Here is a 15,237-nt window from a genome sequence, read left to right as displayed (position 1 = left end):
ATATATATATATATATATATATATATCTGTGACCAAACAGAAATGCATGGCTGCAAAGCACTTTAAAAGGGCCTGATTTCACAAAAATCCGAACCATCATTGCATGAGTATTCAGATGAAGATGTTTCAAAACAGAGTGTCTTCAATAACTTCTGTCTGTGCTGCCTCCCAGCCTGTCACTGTTTTCAGAATGGGTGGGGGGAAAAGGAGTGGAGGAGGTTTGGTCTGGGGGTTTTTCAGCCCGTGCCATCTTGTGGGTGCTCCAGTCTACCCACCCCACCCTCCAGCACTGTCTGGGGAACCTCTAAAATGTGCATCCTCTGCTCCCTTTCCCCCCTCCCATTCTGAAAACAGTTGGTAGGCTGGAAGTGAGGAGGGGCTGTTGCTAAAAGAAACTGGCTGGAGGCTTGAAGCCAGCAGCTAGAATCCCCTCCCCGCTGGAACCAATAGAAAATTTCTGTTTGGTCCTGGTGGTCCTTGAAACTTAGATCACTTCCTGTAAAGCGTTCTGAGTTACAATGGGGAGCTACATTTCTGTCTGTGCCCTTAGTATCCTTGCGTCTTGATCCAAAGGGAGCTTTGGGAATGGCAGCCTTGTAATGTTGACTGCCTTTAATCTGTGGAGTGGGTGAGAGTTCCAGGTGGGGGGAACCATGTAGCAGCAGGAATGACTTCTCTGTATGAAGTCTCTGAGAAGGTTGTGAGATGCAAAAGTAGAAATGTTTCTGGTAGGTGGGTGTATGGCTGTGTGTGTGCGCGCGCGTGTGTGTGTGTGTAGTGCAAAAGTAGAAATGTTTCTGGTATGTGTGTTGGGGGTGGGGGAGAGGATCTGTGTGTATAGAAGGGAATCTGCAAAGGTCATGTTCCCTGAAATCAAGGAGCACAGAGAGGTTATGGCAAATCCTTTATCTCTTCGGGCAAATATATGCCCTATTGATAATGGGGAGTCCAATTCTGTGGGAATTCCAATTGTATGTAGGTATCCCTGGAAGGTTATTCATGGCAATTAACTTTCAACAATACCTGCATGTAGGAAATTTGTATTTGTCACCCTTCCCCCAGTCTGTGTTTGTGCACATTCTATAAATATGACTTAGATGAGGGAGAATATTAAGAATTGCTAGCGTTGCGTAGAATATGTGCTGACTTTAGCTGATGGAGTTACTCAATGAGAGTTTTGCCAGGGAGCTAGCATTTCATCTGCTAAAATACAGCTGTCATGGCATAAACCTGAGCAAGGCAAGGTCCATCAAACCTACCATGCTTTGTGCAGAACCATATAACAACTGAATTTCTTGATTTGGGGCTGACTCCTTTGGAAACAAACAAAATTCTGACCCACAGAAATGCTGTGTAGCTGAGCAGCATGCAAAGTATGTGTCTGTAAAAGGAACAGTACAATAGAAGTGTGATATCGTAATCTCCTGTTTCTTTCTGTTAATTCTGGCTAGATTTATTGCTGAGGATTTTCTTTAAAGCTCCTTCCATTTGTCTTTTTTCTTTGGCAGAATATTATTTACATACAATTACATGCAATTAAGTTGTCCTTAAAGCATCATTAGATCATGAAACACTATTAGGGAAACTAGTTCTACATTGCTGGTGCAGGAACACTTATTCACATATAGACTGTTCTACTGATTTGTTTATTCAGTGCTGTAGATGTAGACTATGTTGTGCAACAGGAGAACAATGCCAAACAATTCCCAGACCATAGGGTTTACAGTCTAGGAGTACAACCAAGGACTACTTACCATAGTAACATGCATTATTATAAAGAAAAAGTGGCAGCAGATGTAGTACACAGGGGGGTATGATGAAAAAATGGTAAAGATGCTTTGCAGTGGTTCCAGAAGAGTAAGTTCAAGTCTTGCTACGGACTTGCACCAAAGGCCATCCCCTAATCAGCCCAACTGCAAATGAGTACCTGGTTATGGGGAGTCAAAAGTAGGTGGGTGTGATGCTACCCATGACATTGCCTTGTGTGCTGTTGGCTACAGAGACTGGTGTAGACCCAGTGGACTGCCCATGTTGGGTGCACAGTTAGTGTTTTTTCTGACCATGTGAAGGAGGCAAATGAAAGGTTGATGCAAATCAGAAGCCTATTCCCAGCAGGAGAACAGGGTTACAGAAAGGCACAAGTGAGGAAAAGCAACAAAAAGAGAGAATATAGAAGTGACTCTGGACAGGACAGTAGAGAGTGGGGGAACAGATGACAGCAAGGCTGAGAAAAGGTCAGTGTTGTTGAGTGCCTTGCTGGTGAAAAGGAGTAGTTTTAAAAAATATCAAAACTTTTCTAGAATTCTAGATATGAGCTGGTTTTAAAAATTATAAATTTTTCCTTCTGGTTCTTTGTGACTGGGTCTTACTTAATTTTTCACTTGCGTCATGAATTCCCTGCCTAATTTCAATCATGTGGTTGATGGTATGTGACCTCTCCTTATACAAACCCATTCCTCTCCCCACAGTACATTGTGATTTCTAAGCAGAGATTTCTCTGTTCGTTTAATTATTTTACACACTTCCTTGAAGCATGGATATAGAATAAAGTTTCATTGCCGGAGGTGTGGGGTAGATTGGCATACCTCCCATGTTAGCCTCCATAAGAGTCATCTTGGGAGTGTTTGAGGATCATTAACAAACCTCAGGGATAGGTAGTAGTGTTGTAACAACTGCCTTGAGAATGAGTTACAAAACCTGTACACTTGACAGTGCTACTAGCAAACTGAAAAGAAAAAAGCCCCAATACAGTAAGCCAGTCAAAAAATAGAACGCCTTCTGTGTGGATGTTTGTTTTGCCTTTCATTTGATTAAGGCAGATTTCCATTGAAATAGCTTAGATCTGGCTAAAAGAGTGACAAAAAGCTTCCTATTATGCATGTTTTCCTTCTGTTGGCCAGTAGCAGGTTTGTTTTGGGTTTTTCAGACAGCTCTCTTCCTTTGCCAGCAAATACATTGCCAGAGCAATATCTTCCAGAACTGAAGTACTGCACTATTTCTTCTCCGCTGCTTTAAGGCAAGCATGATAGCATATCTAGATTTTATTTATGCATGATTTACATGTTTAAATAGTTTGAATCAGTGAAATGACACTTAGTATACTTTTTTTTATAAGAAAGGAAGTAAAAATTGTAGAAAAACTTCAGAGCATACCTAAAATCAAACTAAAAATCCCCCAAGCCTTCCCCACTTGCATCAAGATATGTTGTCTTGTCCTATTCCTCAGATCAAGGGAGTCGGCATGAAACCCTTGGACATCGCAGCTATACAAACAATGTAGAGCAGTGGTCTTCAACCGTTTTATGGTGAAGATCACTTTTTTGGAAGTAAGGGACACCCCAGGATCTACTGTGCCTTCCCTCCTGCCCTGCTTCCTGCCCTGCCCCAACCCCACCTCCAGCCCAGTGGCAGCAGAGAACTGGGGTCAGAACCCAGCCCGGCCCAGTCTGAGACTCTCCGCCATCCAGGGGTGTGTGTGTGGGGTGGACAGGGCTCCCACCACTGGCGAAGGCTTCAGGGCCTGTGCCCTCCCCTGTGCTCCAGAGGCCTGTGCCTTGCCCCCCTTTGCTCCAGAATGAGGTGGCTGCTGCTGGGGGCTGGCCGCTGCGCCTGGCCCACATCTGGGGGGTGGTATGGGTGCCCGAGGCCTCTTCCGGGCTACGCCCCACCCATGAACCCCCGTGAACCCCAGGGGAGTGGAGAGTCCCAGAGCAGGCTGGGCTGGGGCCTGAGCCCAGTTCTCTGCCACTGCTGGGCTGAGCCGTGTCTGTTTGGCAGCCAAAGGAGCATGGTGTTGGGACCCGGTCCCCCACCTGTGCTGTGGAGGCCTGTGCCCCTTCCTCCCCTATGCTCTGGGGGCAGCAGGCAGCCCGCAGCTGAAGCCGCTTCACCCAGGAGCACAGGTGGTGGGGGCATGGACCCCGGGGCCCCCGCTGGGCTGTGTCCTTTGGCAGGAGGCCCCCCCCCCATGCACCCCTGGGCGGTGGAGAGTCCTAGACCTGGCTGGACCAGGGCCCAATACCACATGAGTCCCTGCTACTGAGCTGAGCTGCACGTGGCCAGCTGCAGGGGGGCTCAAGGCACAGCAGCAGCTGTCTCTGTTACCTCCACTGCTGCCCCCACAGAGTTGGGGAGGGAGCCCCCCGTACCTGTGGAGGAGCCCCCCTGGAGTTCCAGTCCTCCCACCACCCAGTGCGGCTGGGGGCCTACTTACTTTCCCCTGCTCCTGGATGAGCCGCAGGTAAGTCCCTCAGTGTGGGGGCCTTGATCTGGCTCCCACCCCTTCCTTCCCCCACAGACTGACCTGCTGGGGTTGCGGATGTACACGCACCCAGCTGTCCCCCCAGCCCAGGATCAACCTAAAGAGGCTCTGGGATTGACTGGTCGATTGCGATCCCCGGGTTGGTGACCACTGATGTAGAGTGACCTTTTTTCCTAGTACAGTGCTCCCGTCAGAAGGCTGTCAGAAGTGGCCAGCAGGAAAATCAATCAAGTTTTAATACTGAACACCAGCAAATCACATTTAGCAAAGCTAGTGTCACAATTGATGCTACTGTGAAGGATTAATTTACAGCCAACAAGTTGATAGAAAGTGATGGGAGAATGAGACTCAGCTAAGACATGGGGATCACAGACTCATTAAAGTCTTGATCCTGCAAGGACTTAAGCACATGCTTAACTTTAGGCATATGAGTAATCTCCTTGACTTCATTGCAACTGTTTGTGCGATTAAAACTAAATGCATGTGGTATGAGGGTCTCAAGGGGATTTTGTATGCTATTGTGTTTATAAGTTAGTAAACCATGAATAATGTAATGGGCATTACAGCAAAAAGGTAAATTATTGCCGTTCTATTGGCCTCCTTAAGTTGTACAATGGAAATAGAAACACCCTGACTCTACTCTCAAAAGGACATTGAATGTGCTGTGCCTGCCATTCAGTGGTGGCTGCTGGTCATTGCACTAATTGCTTTTCTCACCACAGGGTGACTTGTACAGTAATCACTCACTCGTTTATGCTGGGGGTAAAATAAATTACATTAAGGATTTAAAGCAAATCCTGAATTTGAACTGTACTCAGAAATTTCTGTTACCATCACATCATACATAACTCTGCTGCTCAGCTGGGGAACTCTCTTGCTTTTGGCAAACTACACAGTTGTTCTGCTGTTTACAAAGGGTTTTTGTCCAAGGCTGGCATGCCAGATATTTTTAACTGCATGTAAATTACCATGTGCTGCCATCTGTTGCTTTGCAATAACCCTCATGTTCCATGCTAGAGGGGATTAGGTGCAGTGTATGTGTGTGTGCATATGTGTGAGAGCAAGAGAGAGAGAAATGGTTATCTACCTTCCCTCCCATGCACTGTGTCTGTGACCGAGTCTTAATCATTAAAAACTTTTAAAGTGCTTTGAAGCCCTTGCATTAGAGTGGGCAGTCCTGATCCAAGTATCTGGGATAGGCATTTAACAGATGGGGTTGGAGAGGGTCGATGTAATACTGAGGGGAGCAGAAAGCTGGTGATTTCCTCAGGTAGCTAGCTTCTTAAAGCACAGGCTGTAGCTCTCAATCCTTAGGTTGTCACAAGTTATAAATTAAAGCTTGTAAGAGGAAGTAGAAGTTCAGTTTGTGCAATTATCTGATCTCTGGTTTGTAACTCATGAGAATTAGACTTCCAAGACTTCTAGAGGCTGGAAATGCCACAGGACTATATCTGCTTCTAATCTTACCTAAGGTACCTTTGAACCTTACCAAAGCACCTTTTCCTGCCCATAGTTACTTAGCTTATTTTGACTTGAAAAGCTGGAAGGCTTAACTTCCTTTGTCTGTTGGACAGATTTTGATGTTGTAATTGTTCAGATGGGAAAGAACTAGGCTCATTCATTCTTTGCCCTGTTTATTTTTAACACTACTAATGCACACCCATTCATTAAATGACTGAGAATGACTGTGTCAAGGTGGCTGGTTTCCATTACTTTGCAGTGTTCAAATAGCTGAGAAATTCCAAGTTAGCATAGGGTATGTGTTGCATTACTCTGTGAATAAGCTCTAGGTGTCCAGTTATTTATTCTGTTTTTCGCATTCTTTTCTTTTTTTGCTTCCCTTAGTTTATTCCCATGCCTGTGCTGTATGGTGTGTTCCTGTACATGGGCGTTGCTTCCCTTAATGGAGTGCAGGTAAGTTCTCATAGCAATCAAGGCCCCTTTGATAGTTAAGACTAGATTCTCTGAAGGACCTTGTCACTGAAGGGTAATCATTAACAATTGCTCTTGTTATAGCTACCTGCCCTTTCCCTTCTCCTTCACCTCAGTTTAATTTCAAACAATCCCATCAAGTTTAGCAAATGTCATGTGAGTGAGATTTTAAATAATCATCTCAACAGGAAGCTAGCACAATTCTGACCTTCTAAGCCATGGTGGATGCCACCAGAAGCAATCATGATCTTTGTAAATGGTGGTATCAGTATGAATAAAACCATCTACAGCCCCTTCCTTATGGACACACCAGTGCTGAGAACAGTGTGTGCTCACTTAAGGTGCCAGTGTGCTTTTGAGATATGTGGGTCTTTAATTGGGCCAGCTGCTTTAAACTGAAAAAAGTCAAGTTAATGTGATTTATTGTGGTGCTGTTATTCTTCAGTGTGAAGCAGTGTGAACATTGCTATTCACAAACTGAGCAAAGCCAAGGTCTCTTTCTTTGTCACCAAGGAAATAACAGTAAAGGGGGCCTTTCTCACAGTTCAGGCTCTAATTGACATCAGGAGGCTGGAAGTGTTTCTGTTACTTTCTGACACCATGTTAATTGTACCCTTCTTCAGTATTTAGCAGTGTTTTATTAGGAAGGGACTGTGAGTTCTGGGAATGCCATAAGAATTTATTTGGTTCCTTGAAACGGCCCTAGCTTTTGCTTGCTAGATTGAAAGAGGTAGTTAGCAGTGTTAATCTAAAGTTAGGCAGAAGGCAGGGCAAGGAAAGTGGCACTGTAGGTTCTAACAAACTTTCTGAACAAGACTGAGATTAATCTGGTTTCAGCATGAGCCTAAAATGGGCAAAAGCCTAGGATTCTGGCAAGGAATAGCATGCCAAATGTAGCATTCATCTTCATCTGGTTCTGCTGAATGGAGTTTCTCCTGTGCTCCAGTCCTCGTGGTCTGAGGGCCATAGGATGTCCTTTTGACTATCCCAGGATATTTGAGCAAAGGAAAAATATCTTCAACTGAAGTGTTGTCTGTGGAGCTGTCCTGCTGAGTAGCTCTTCAGTTTAGCTCATTATTGATAACTTCTCTTTATTTTTACGCCAATTATTTGGAAAAGGTGTTATCTTTAAACAGTGTCTTTTAGTGTTCATGAGTCTTAGGAGCTCATTTCAGTGGGGTACACTAGAAAGCTATGAATCATCAGGACAGTTGTCTTTACTCAGTTTTCTGGCATTCCTTCCTTAAAACAGCTAAATTCTCATTTTCTGGAAATGAGTGAGGCTCCTTTTGAAATCAAGACTGTTGCAGCGCATCCATTCACACCTTTTATGGAATCTGCCTGTAGCTTCTCATTTTATATATTGACAAACATGGGTGCATGAAGTTAGGCTACAAAATCAATAGCTGGAGACCTCAAAGTAATTGCCCTGACTCTGAGAAGTGTCCAGCACCCACAACTACTATTGAATCCAGGTGGGGTTGGGTCAGGGTTCACCACCTCAGCACTTCCAGAACATCAGGTGACTTCTATTTAGGTTTTTGGAGTCTAATTTTTGTTCCAAAGTTTTAAAAATATAGCTTGTTTGGCAGAAAACACCCAAAGTCTGTTCAGGATAAAGCATGTCTACCAGTTTGGTTTGGCTGGTTTGGAGTTTTTTGTTTGTTTGTTTTTGTATCACTGGTTCATAAATCCTGATCTGACAATCCATCTGCCACTTGGCTATTGTGCATCAGGTGTTCAAGGTAATGTACCATTTAACGTTTCCTTGTTTTCTTCTTCTGTCCAGTTCATGGACCGTCTAAAGCTGCTTCTGATGCCTCTGAAACATCAGCCTGACTTTATCTACCTGCGTCATGTCCCTTTGCGCCGGGTCCACCTATTCACGTTCCTGCAGGTGGTCTGTCTGGCTCTCCTGTGGATACTCAAGTCAACTGTGGCTGCTATCATATTCCCAGTCATGGTAGGTGGGGCTATCCTATATCTGGTTGTATTTTTCTCCTACCTCAACCTCCCTTTCCTTATTGTAACCTTCCCCTTCATTCAAACCCCACAAAGCAAGTCCTGCTGTCTCCCTGCTCAGAGGCCCTAGCATAGAACTCATCACACGCCACCCATTTCACTGATAGAGACTTAGTAGTGAATGCCTCCCATCTCCTCTGCTCTTGCTGGCCATGGCAGCCTTCTAAATACTCTTGTGGAAAATGAGCCTGTAAAGTTAATCTTTTCCAGGAAACTGCAATTCCTTTTGACCCTATTTGCTGCCAAGGTCATGTTTCCCATGAGCTCTTCCTAAGAAACCTGAACAGGTAAAAGGTATATTGCTTCTCCTTTCTAGTCCACATGAAACATGGCACAGTAAACTGCTTCATTGCTTTTAAAGAGCCCAAACCACAACAAAAGCAAAAGTATTTGAAGGTAGACCTGTGCTCACTTCTGTGATAGAGAGAAAAATTGAGAAAGTTACTTGATTAAATAAAGAATCTTTAATTAGAAACTTCTCCTCTTGAAACTTTTGTGTCATAAAAGTTAATGTTTCATGTTTTCATTGTATCATTAGGGTGGTGTGTGTTCTTTAAATAGCGCATAATAGATTCACTTTGAGATGTTAAAGGTTGAACTGTTCACCCAACAGACCATACTGTGCAAAGGTATATGGCTTTATTCAAGCTATTATGTAGTTTTTATGCATAGTAAAGAGACAAGTGCACAGTAATTATTCTCAGCGATGAGTTTAACAGTGGTCACACCATAGACACAGCTGGATGATTATTGGAATTCCCATGATCCCAAACTTTTGGGGGAAGTTCAGACACATTGGAAGCAGGATCCAAGGCTCAAGAACATCCTCAAACCCACATGAACACATGAATCTTAGGAGAAGACAGATCCAAAACAAAATGGCACAGATCAAGCCATTTTCTAATTCTTTACTTTATGGTTGGTATAAACAGAATTCTGGGTTTCAAAGTGAAAGTTTCAGTCCAAATTTTGAGTGCCTGGAACAATGCTACATACAGTTCCACTGTTCATTTGGACTGTATAGACTGTGGCCTCCAACTTGAAGATAGGCCAAATTTCAGGTAAGCTAAAGCTGAAACTTTTATAATAAATCCTGGACCAAACTGGTTTCAAGTTTTGTTGAAGAACAAGTCTAGTTGCAGGTATGAAATGTATTGTTTAAGAAAGGGAGGGAGAATAAACAGGTGAAAAATAAAGGAATGCATTTACTTTGAATACAAATGAAATCAGAAGGAACAAGGATGATAACAGTGAGACAACCTAGTGCGTCTTAAAAACAAGCAGATCCTACTTAAAAGCTGCATCTGCATACTTAGGTTTAATCCTGTTCCACAGATTTGGCACTTAAGTGGGATCCTATACCATCTTGCTTGAGTCACTGAGAAATGGTTAGTACAGAAGGTGAGTGGGTCATCCTCCTCCTTGCTGCTTTTTTGTGACTTAGTTTTAATGTTAAGATGGCAACATGCTATAAAAAGAGATGCATTACTGCATTTCCAGGGGCTTGAGCAGAATGGTATAAGCTGGCACTTAGGTGTCTCTTTAGGCTCCTAGTAGATGGAATAGGGTCTGGCCATGAGGGACTACAGTTATTTTTCTCTTGTTTGCCATTGCATCCAAGACAGGCTGTTTTGTCTCCTGTTTCTTCCTGTGCACAATAACCATAATTCTTAACATGCTGTACTTATAGGCCAGTTTATTACATCTATGTAATCCCATTGACAGCAGTGGAGTTAAATGGGGACAACTGGGCCAGATTTAGCCGCGTAACTTCATTTGGTGGTGCTAATGTACAAGAATGCAAGTAGAGAAATCCTCTGTTTACTTTTAAACAGAATATGTTTAATACAGAAGTAATTTGTCTCGCAGTGGGTGCATCTACACATACATTGATGCCCTTTTCCTAATGCACATTAAATTTAATACCTCCAATATAAATGAATGCACATTAGTATAAGTGTATGGTGACACTTAAAAGCACCTCTGCTGCGATTTTGAAACATGGGGACACTGAATACATGTGATGCAGAAGGTGCTGGAGCGTGCTAATTAGCATGCTCCACCAGCAGTCTCGATTAATTGAGTCTGCTCTGACACGTGGTAATTAGCACATGTCAGAGCAGAGCTCCATCATGTGTATAATGCCCAGAATGTCTAGGGAGGTTAAAGTGTTTTAGCACAAGCCTGCCTGTTTCTCTGCAACTGATGTCAGATCAGTGCTTGTTCATTCTTTAATGTAAGGAAGACATCAAGCCCAAGCAACATTTAGCTGTATGGCTAAATTTGGATTAGAAATTCATGGAGTTCAAAAGAGAAATAAAGCAACCTGCCAATGCCTTTAGGAACAAAACACTTTGAGTTTTGCACAAGTATAAATTTAGCACAGTATGTATGTTTTTTTGCCAGCTTGTACTAGCTTTTAGATCTAGGGATGCTGAGAAAAATTCAAAGGAAACCATTCAGATAGCATCTTAGGACTTGAATGTATAGAGCCCTCCACCCAAAACTAAACAAATGCCCAAGAGCAGAACAAAAAATGCTTGTTTCTTCAGTTTCCTTTGTTCACTCTTTCCCTCAGTTCCCAGCAGTAGATGGTAAATAATATGGTATCTGTTATACAGTAGCTGTGGCAGATTAGTCTGTGTGCCTGTATATTGTTTCTGTTGTTTATACTGATTCATGGTGACGTAAGACTTAAAAAGATGGAGTCCAACTCGGCTTCCAACGGAAGGAGCTAATCTGACACGAGTTATACCTGTAGCTAATCAGAATTCAGGCATGTTAATTTACAGCCAGACATGAGGTATTTGGGTTAAGAATGTTATCAAATTGAATACACAGGGTAAGGCTATGTGCCTGATTAAAGGTCACATTATAAGTAAGTGAAAGGGGGCAGGAAATGGTAACCTTAAATAAAGGAATACTAAATTTCTATCCTATCAGATCCTGGCACTTGTTGCAGTCAGAAAAGCCATGGACTACCTCTTTTCCCAGCATGACCTCAGTTTCCTTGATGACGTCATTCCAGAAAAGGACAAGAAAAAGAGAGAGGATGAGAAGAAGAAGAAGAAGAAGAAGGGCAGTCTGGACAGTGACAATGATGATGTAAGGAGCTCTCCGCAACTACAAAATGAATGCCCCTCTTGCTAGTTAACACTAGGGAACTGTAGTTGTACTCCTCCCTGTCTGTCAGGCTCCTCAGGGGAATTACTGTCCAGCTGGCTTTAGATTAGACCTAACATGTTCTTTCCCAAGCTATAGCCAGGTTAGTCCTGTCTTGAGCAAACTTTTCCTTGCCAGTGTTGCTTTTGCTCTTCCAGATGTCACCAGCTACAACTGGGGTTTAATTTCCAAGAATGAAGTCTCACCTTCCCCCTGCGTATGAGATTCCTGTGTTTATTGACAAGTTATGCTATGAGATTCCTGTGTTTATTGACAAGTTATGCCTTCTAATTGAGCATTGCTTCTCATCCTATTGTGTTTACACTTTAACTATCTTGTATTCCTCTATTCCTGTCTCCATTTTATTTTACCCTTTAGGGTATGTGTTTTCAGCATAAGCATTTCTGTTGCCGGTGGTAATAACATGGCTATTTGCCATGTTCTGGGATTTGATTTGATTTAGTTTTTTAAAGGCAAAAAGGTGACTTGTTTAGTCACATTTTGCAATGTATTTTGTTTGCTGTTGGTAATCCTGGCTTAAAAACTGAGACAGGATAAGTACCTATCTGTAGTGTGATTTACTCTGAGCTGTAATCTCAGGTTGTGGTGTGCATTAAAATAACGAAATATAGCTGCTAATGTAGTTATTAAATGCAGTGACCTGACCTGACCTGACATGTGCCTTAGAGTATTTTAATTATTTTTTTATTCTGTAAGCTCTTAAACAAAATGGCACCCTTGTGCCTTTAAGCATTCTGTTATCCAGGCTTAATTGAAGGTCACACTACTGTTAAATCACTGTAGTAAACTGTATCACTGATGTGCATCATTTTGATGTCTAAAAATGCGTTACTCCCTTGGATGGTTGGCTTTTTCAGTCTGGGCTATCTATAACCATGGATAGGTCAGCAGAGCTTCAGCCACCTCAAGATGACGATGCAGTGAGTTGTGGCTTGTATAACTGCTTTTTCCCCCTTTGAATGGGAAAGGAGGCAAGCTCCCCTGAAGCCAGGCTGCTGCCATCTTTGCTTCTTGGATGAAAAAATGGCACAGGTTGTGTCCTATCCTTAAGGGCCCAGGTGACTGATAAGATGCTCCTCTCCTCTTACCAGTCAGCTCAAGGAGGCTGATTTCAAAGCTGCTGAAGTCTCCACGTTTAGAGGGTTTCAGGCCAGTCTGCCGCTTGGAACTCACTAGCAATACTCCTGGCATTCCATAAAACTCATTCCAGGTACTTTGTTGCAGCTAGGTGTGTTTTGCATGTTGAACAAGAAACTGGTTTATTTCTAAGTATCAATGATTATAGAAATATCTGGGAGCAAAGTGCTTACAATTAGTGCAGATCTTTTCAAGATTTCTAGTTAATGCCATTTACAGTACTGGGGACAGAACTTGAACAGCCTTGTCTATTAACGTTTCCTTTGGTGTTCTCTCACCACTGGGTGTTTTTCTAACAGTTTTCTCAGGGAAATTGTGATAGTCTGTGGTTCCCCTCTCCCACCCCCACTCCCCTTTTTTTGGTTGTATAAGCCTGCTTTCATGGGAGTGAGTGTCAATGGTTATGCACAATTCATAAATTACAAATGTTCAAAGATGACATTTTAGGGCATAAATAATTCAAATGGCATTAAACAGAATGAGCGATGCAAACCCTGTGGTCAACACCAGCTAAGCTATGAACACATTCCATTTGGTATTCCAGTGCTAATTAGGGACTTGTGAGAAGCTAGGTGTAGTGTTTCTTTATGGTGCCTGTAACAAGTGATCATTCCAGGGGCGGATGTGACAGCCCCATGGTGGCTGCTCAGCCTGTGCTCTGCCCTCACTCCTCAGCCTTGCTTCACTTCATCTTTCCTGCCATGCCTTATTATTCTTAGAGCTTTGAGAAAGGGAGGCTGCCCCAGCGATCCCCAATCCCATGTTTGTATTCAGGCAGCTCTACTTTACTTTAAGGGCTTATAATGTGGCTACAACTGCCCCCTACACCATGCCTGTGCCTCGCAGGTGTTATCAAGCATGTCTATCATCAGCCCTCTTGGGCCATGGCCTCAGTCCCTGTGACCGGGCCTCCCTTCCCAGGCACTTCGCCTAGTTTGGCTACTCCTGGGTGTAGCTTCTAGGCTTGCTTTCTCCACCCAGGCACTTTACCTCTTATAGCTACTCCTGAGCATAGCATCTCAGCCTGCACTCCCCACCCAGGCACTTTGTCTCTGTAAACTACTCCTGGATACTGTATCCTACCTTCCCATCTCCACTTCTCCTGAGCTTTGGGCCCCTGGCCCCAATCTCTGGGCTCCCTTGCCTTGTGTACATCTCTCTCTTGGCTATGGGTCCTCTGACCCCCTAGGTCCTTGGCAGTGGTCCCTGACCTTCAGTCATCCTAGACCCTGGCCCTGCTGTTAGGCCAATTGAGACCATGGGCACCCTGGCCCTCCTTGTTTCCTGGCTCTCTGCTTCTCTGCTCTCTCCTGTCCTTCTCCAGGCCACAGTCTCTCTAGCCCTGTCTCTCAGGCCTCTCTATCTCAGTCCTGTTACTGTCCCCTGTGGGCTATGGGCTTACCACACCTTGCTCCCAGGCCTCTCCATTTACAGGCCGATTGGGACCTCTTCCACCCCTTAGTCCCATCCAGAAACCTCCAGAGTTGCGTACCTCAGCTCAGATGTTACCCAAGAGCCCTGTTGCAGCCTTACTGCCAGGAACTCCTCTCTCCATGGCCCTTAGGGCTAGCCTGCCTGACCAGCTCAGGCCCTGGGCTTTTATGCTTCAAGTCCAGCCCCCTTCTGGTCAGGTGTCTCTCTAATTGGCCCCTGCCACACCTGCAGTCTGCTTCTTATGCGGCATCTTCCCTTCTTAAAGTGACAGACAAGCTGATGCCCTGTCACAGTGCCTACATTTTCAGAGTCTTGAGAATCCCAGAATATTCTGAAAATCTAGTTCCCTGAAAATGTCTCAATTTGGTGTCTACATTTTTGGGTGCTCAAGAGTCGCTAGTCATTTAAAAAAATGTTAGGCCATTGGATTTAGCACAAGGACTCAGGTATTTTAAATGTTTCTTCTGGGACATACTCCCATACCTGTGTACAAGATCTTCCTTCCCAGGCTTTGTCATCTCACAAGTAGAATGCCATACCATTTTATCATCCAAATGTCTGAGCCTTTCCACAAAAGATGTCTAAGCATTTCTGGCAATATACAACGTAATTTATTTGCTAACTACTGGAATCACTATCTTTGGGGAGGAGTTTTTAGTCAAAGCTTTTAACTTGGAAACATGTCAGTAGGACATAAATGTGTTTTAAATATTTTCCTGAATGGTAGCTGAAGTGAATAGATTCTCCGGTCCTCCATTTTGTCTTGCTGCTGATATGCATGTTCATGGGACCTGGTGTTTATCACCTCCTCATAGTCTGAGACAAAGCCTGGAAAGTCCTTGGGCTGAAAACGTATGGGACTCCATGATAAAACACTGGCAGGTTTTCCCTCCACTGAAATGCCTCAAAAGGCTTCTTGACAATTCTTTGTTTTTCTTGCCTGCATTAGGATCATACAAATTCTTCAAGGATGCTAGAAGCTGAGGAAATTAATTACTTTTACTAGCTTTCTAGTTGAGACTGCAAGTTGGTCCAGCTACTAGGATGCTGTGGGACTGTTTTTCATAATCTGTCATCTCAATTATAGCAGCATCTCTGCAGTTTCAAAAAGAAGATTGATTTGAGGGTGGGGAGCATAATCTAAACCAGGGGTTGTCTTGGAAAGGTGCTAGGGGGTACGTGCAGATGGGTGGGGATGAAGTGCCACCACCCGCTACCCTGTGCTGCCACTTCCCAGGAGCGGGGGGGTGGGGGAAGGGGAGGGAGGC

At 43.8% G+C, this 15,237-nt stretch overlaps 1 protein-coding gene across 3 annotated transcripts in view; it reads left to right on the top strand.

Moving 5' to 3' along the window:
• The window catches only part of SLC4A4 (solute carrier family 4 member 4), a 363,621-nt gene that overhangs the window by 343,300 nt on the left and 5,084 nt on the right, over positions 1-15,237 (top strand). For all 3 annotated transcript variants that reach the window (XM_019516767.1, XM_019516766.1, XM_019516765.1), the window contains exons 20-22: positions 6,107-6,175; positions 7,983-8,156; positions 11,159-11,320. In XM_019516767.1, coding sequence (XP_019372312.1) covers positions 6,107-6,175; positions 7,983-8,156; positions 11,159-11,320 — 405 coding nt within the window. The remainder of the gene's footprint in view (positions 1-6,106; positions 6,176-7,982; positions 8,157-11,158; positions 11,321-15,237) is intronic.

Source organism: Gavialis gangeticus, unplaced genomic scaffold (genome assembly GCF_001723915.1).
Source record: "Gavialis gangeticus isolate Ggan-Ray unplaced genomic scaffold, GavGan_comp1, whole genome shotgun sequence".
NCBI lineage: Eukaryota > Metazoa > Chordata > Crocodylia > Gavialidae > Gavialis > Gavialis gangeticus.
Note: the sequence above shows the minus strand (reverse complement) of the source record. Positions and strands in the feature narration are given on the sequence as shown.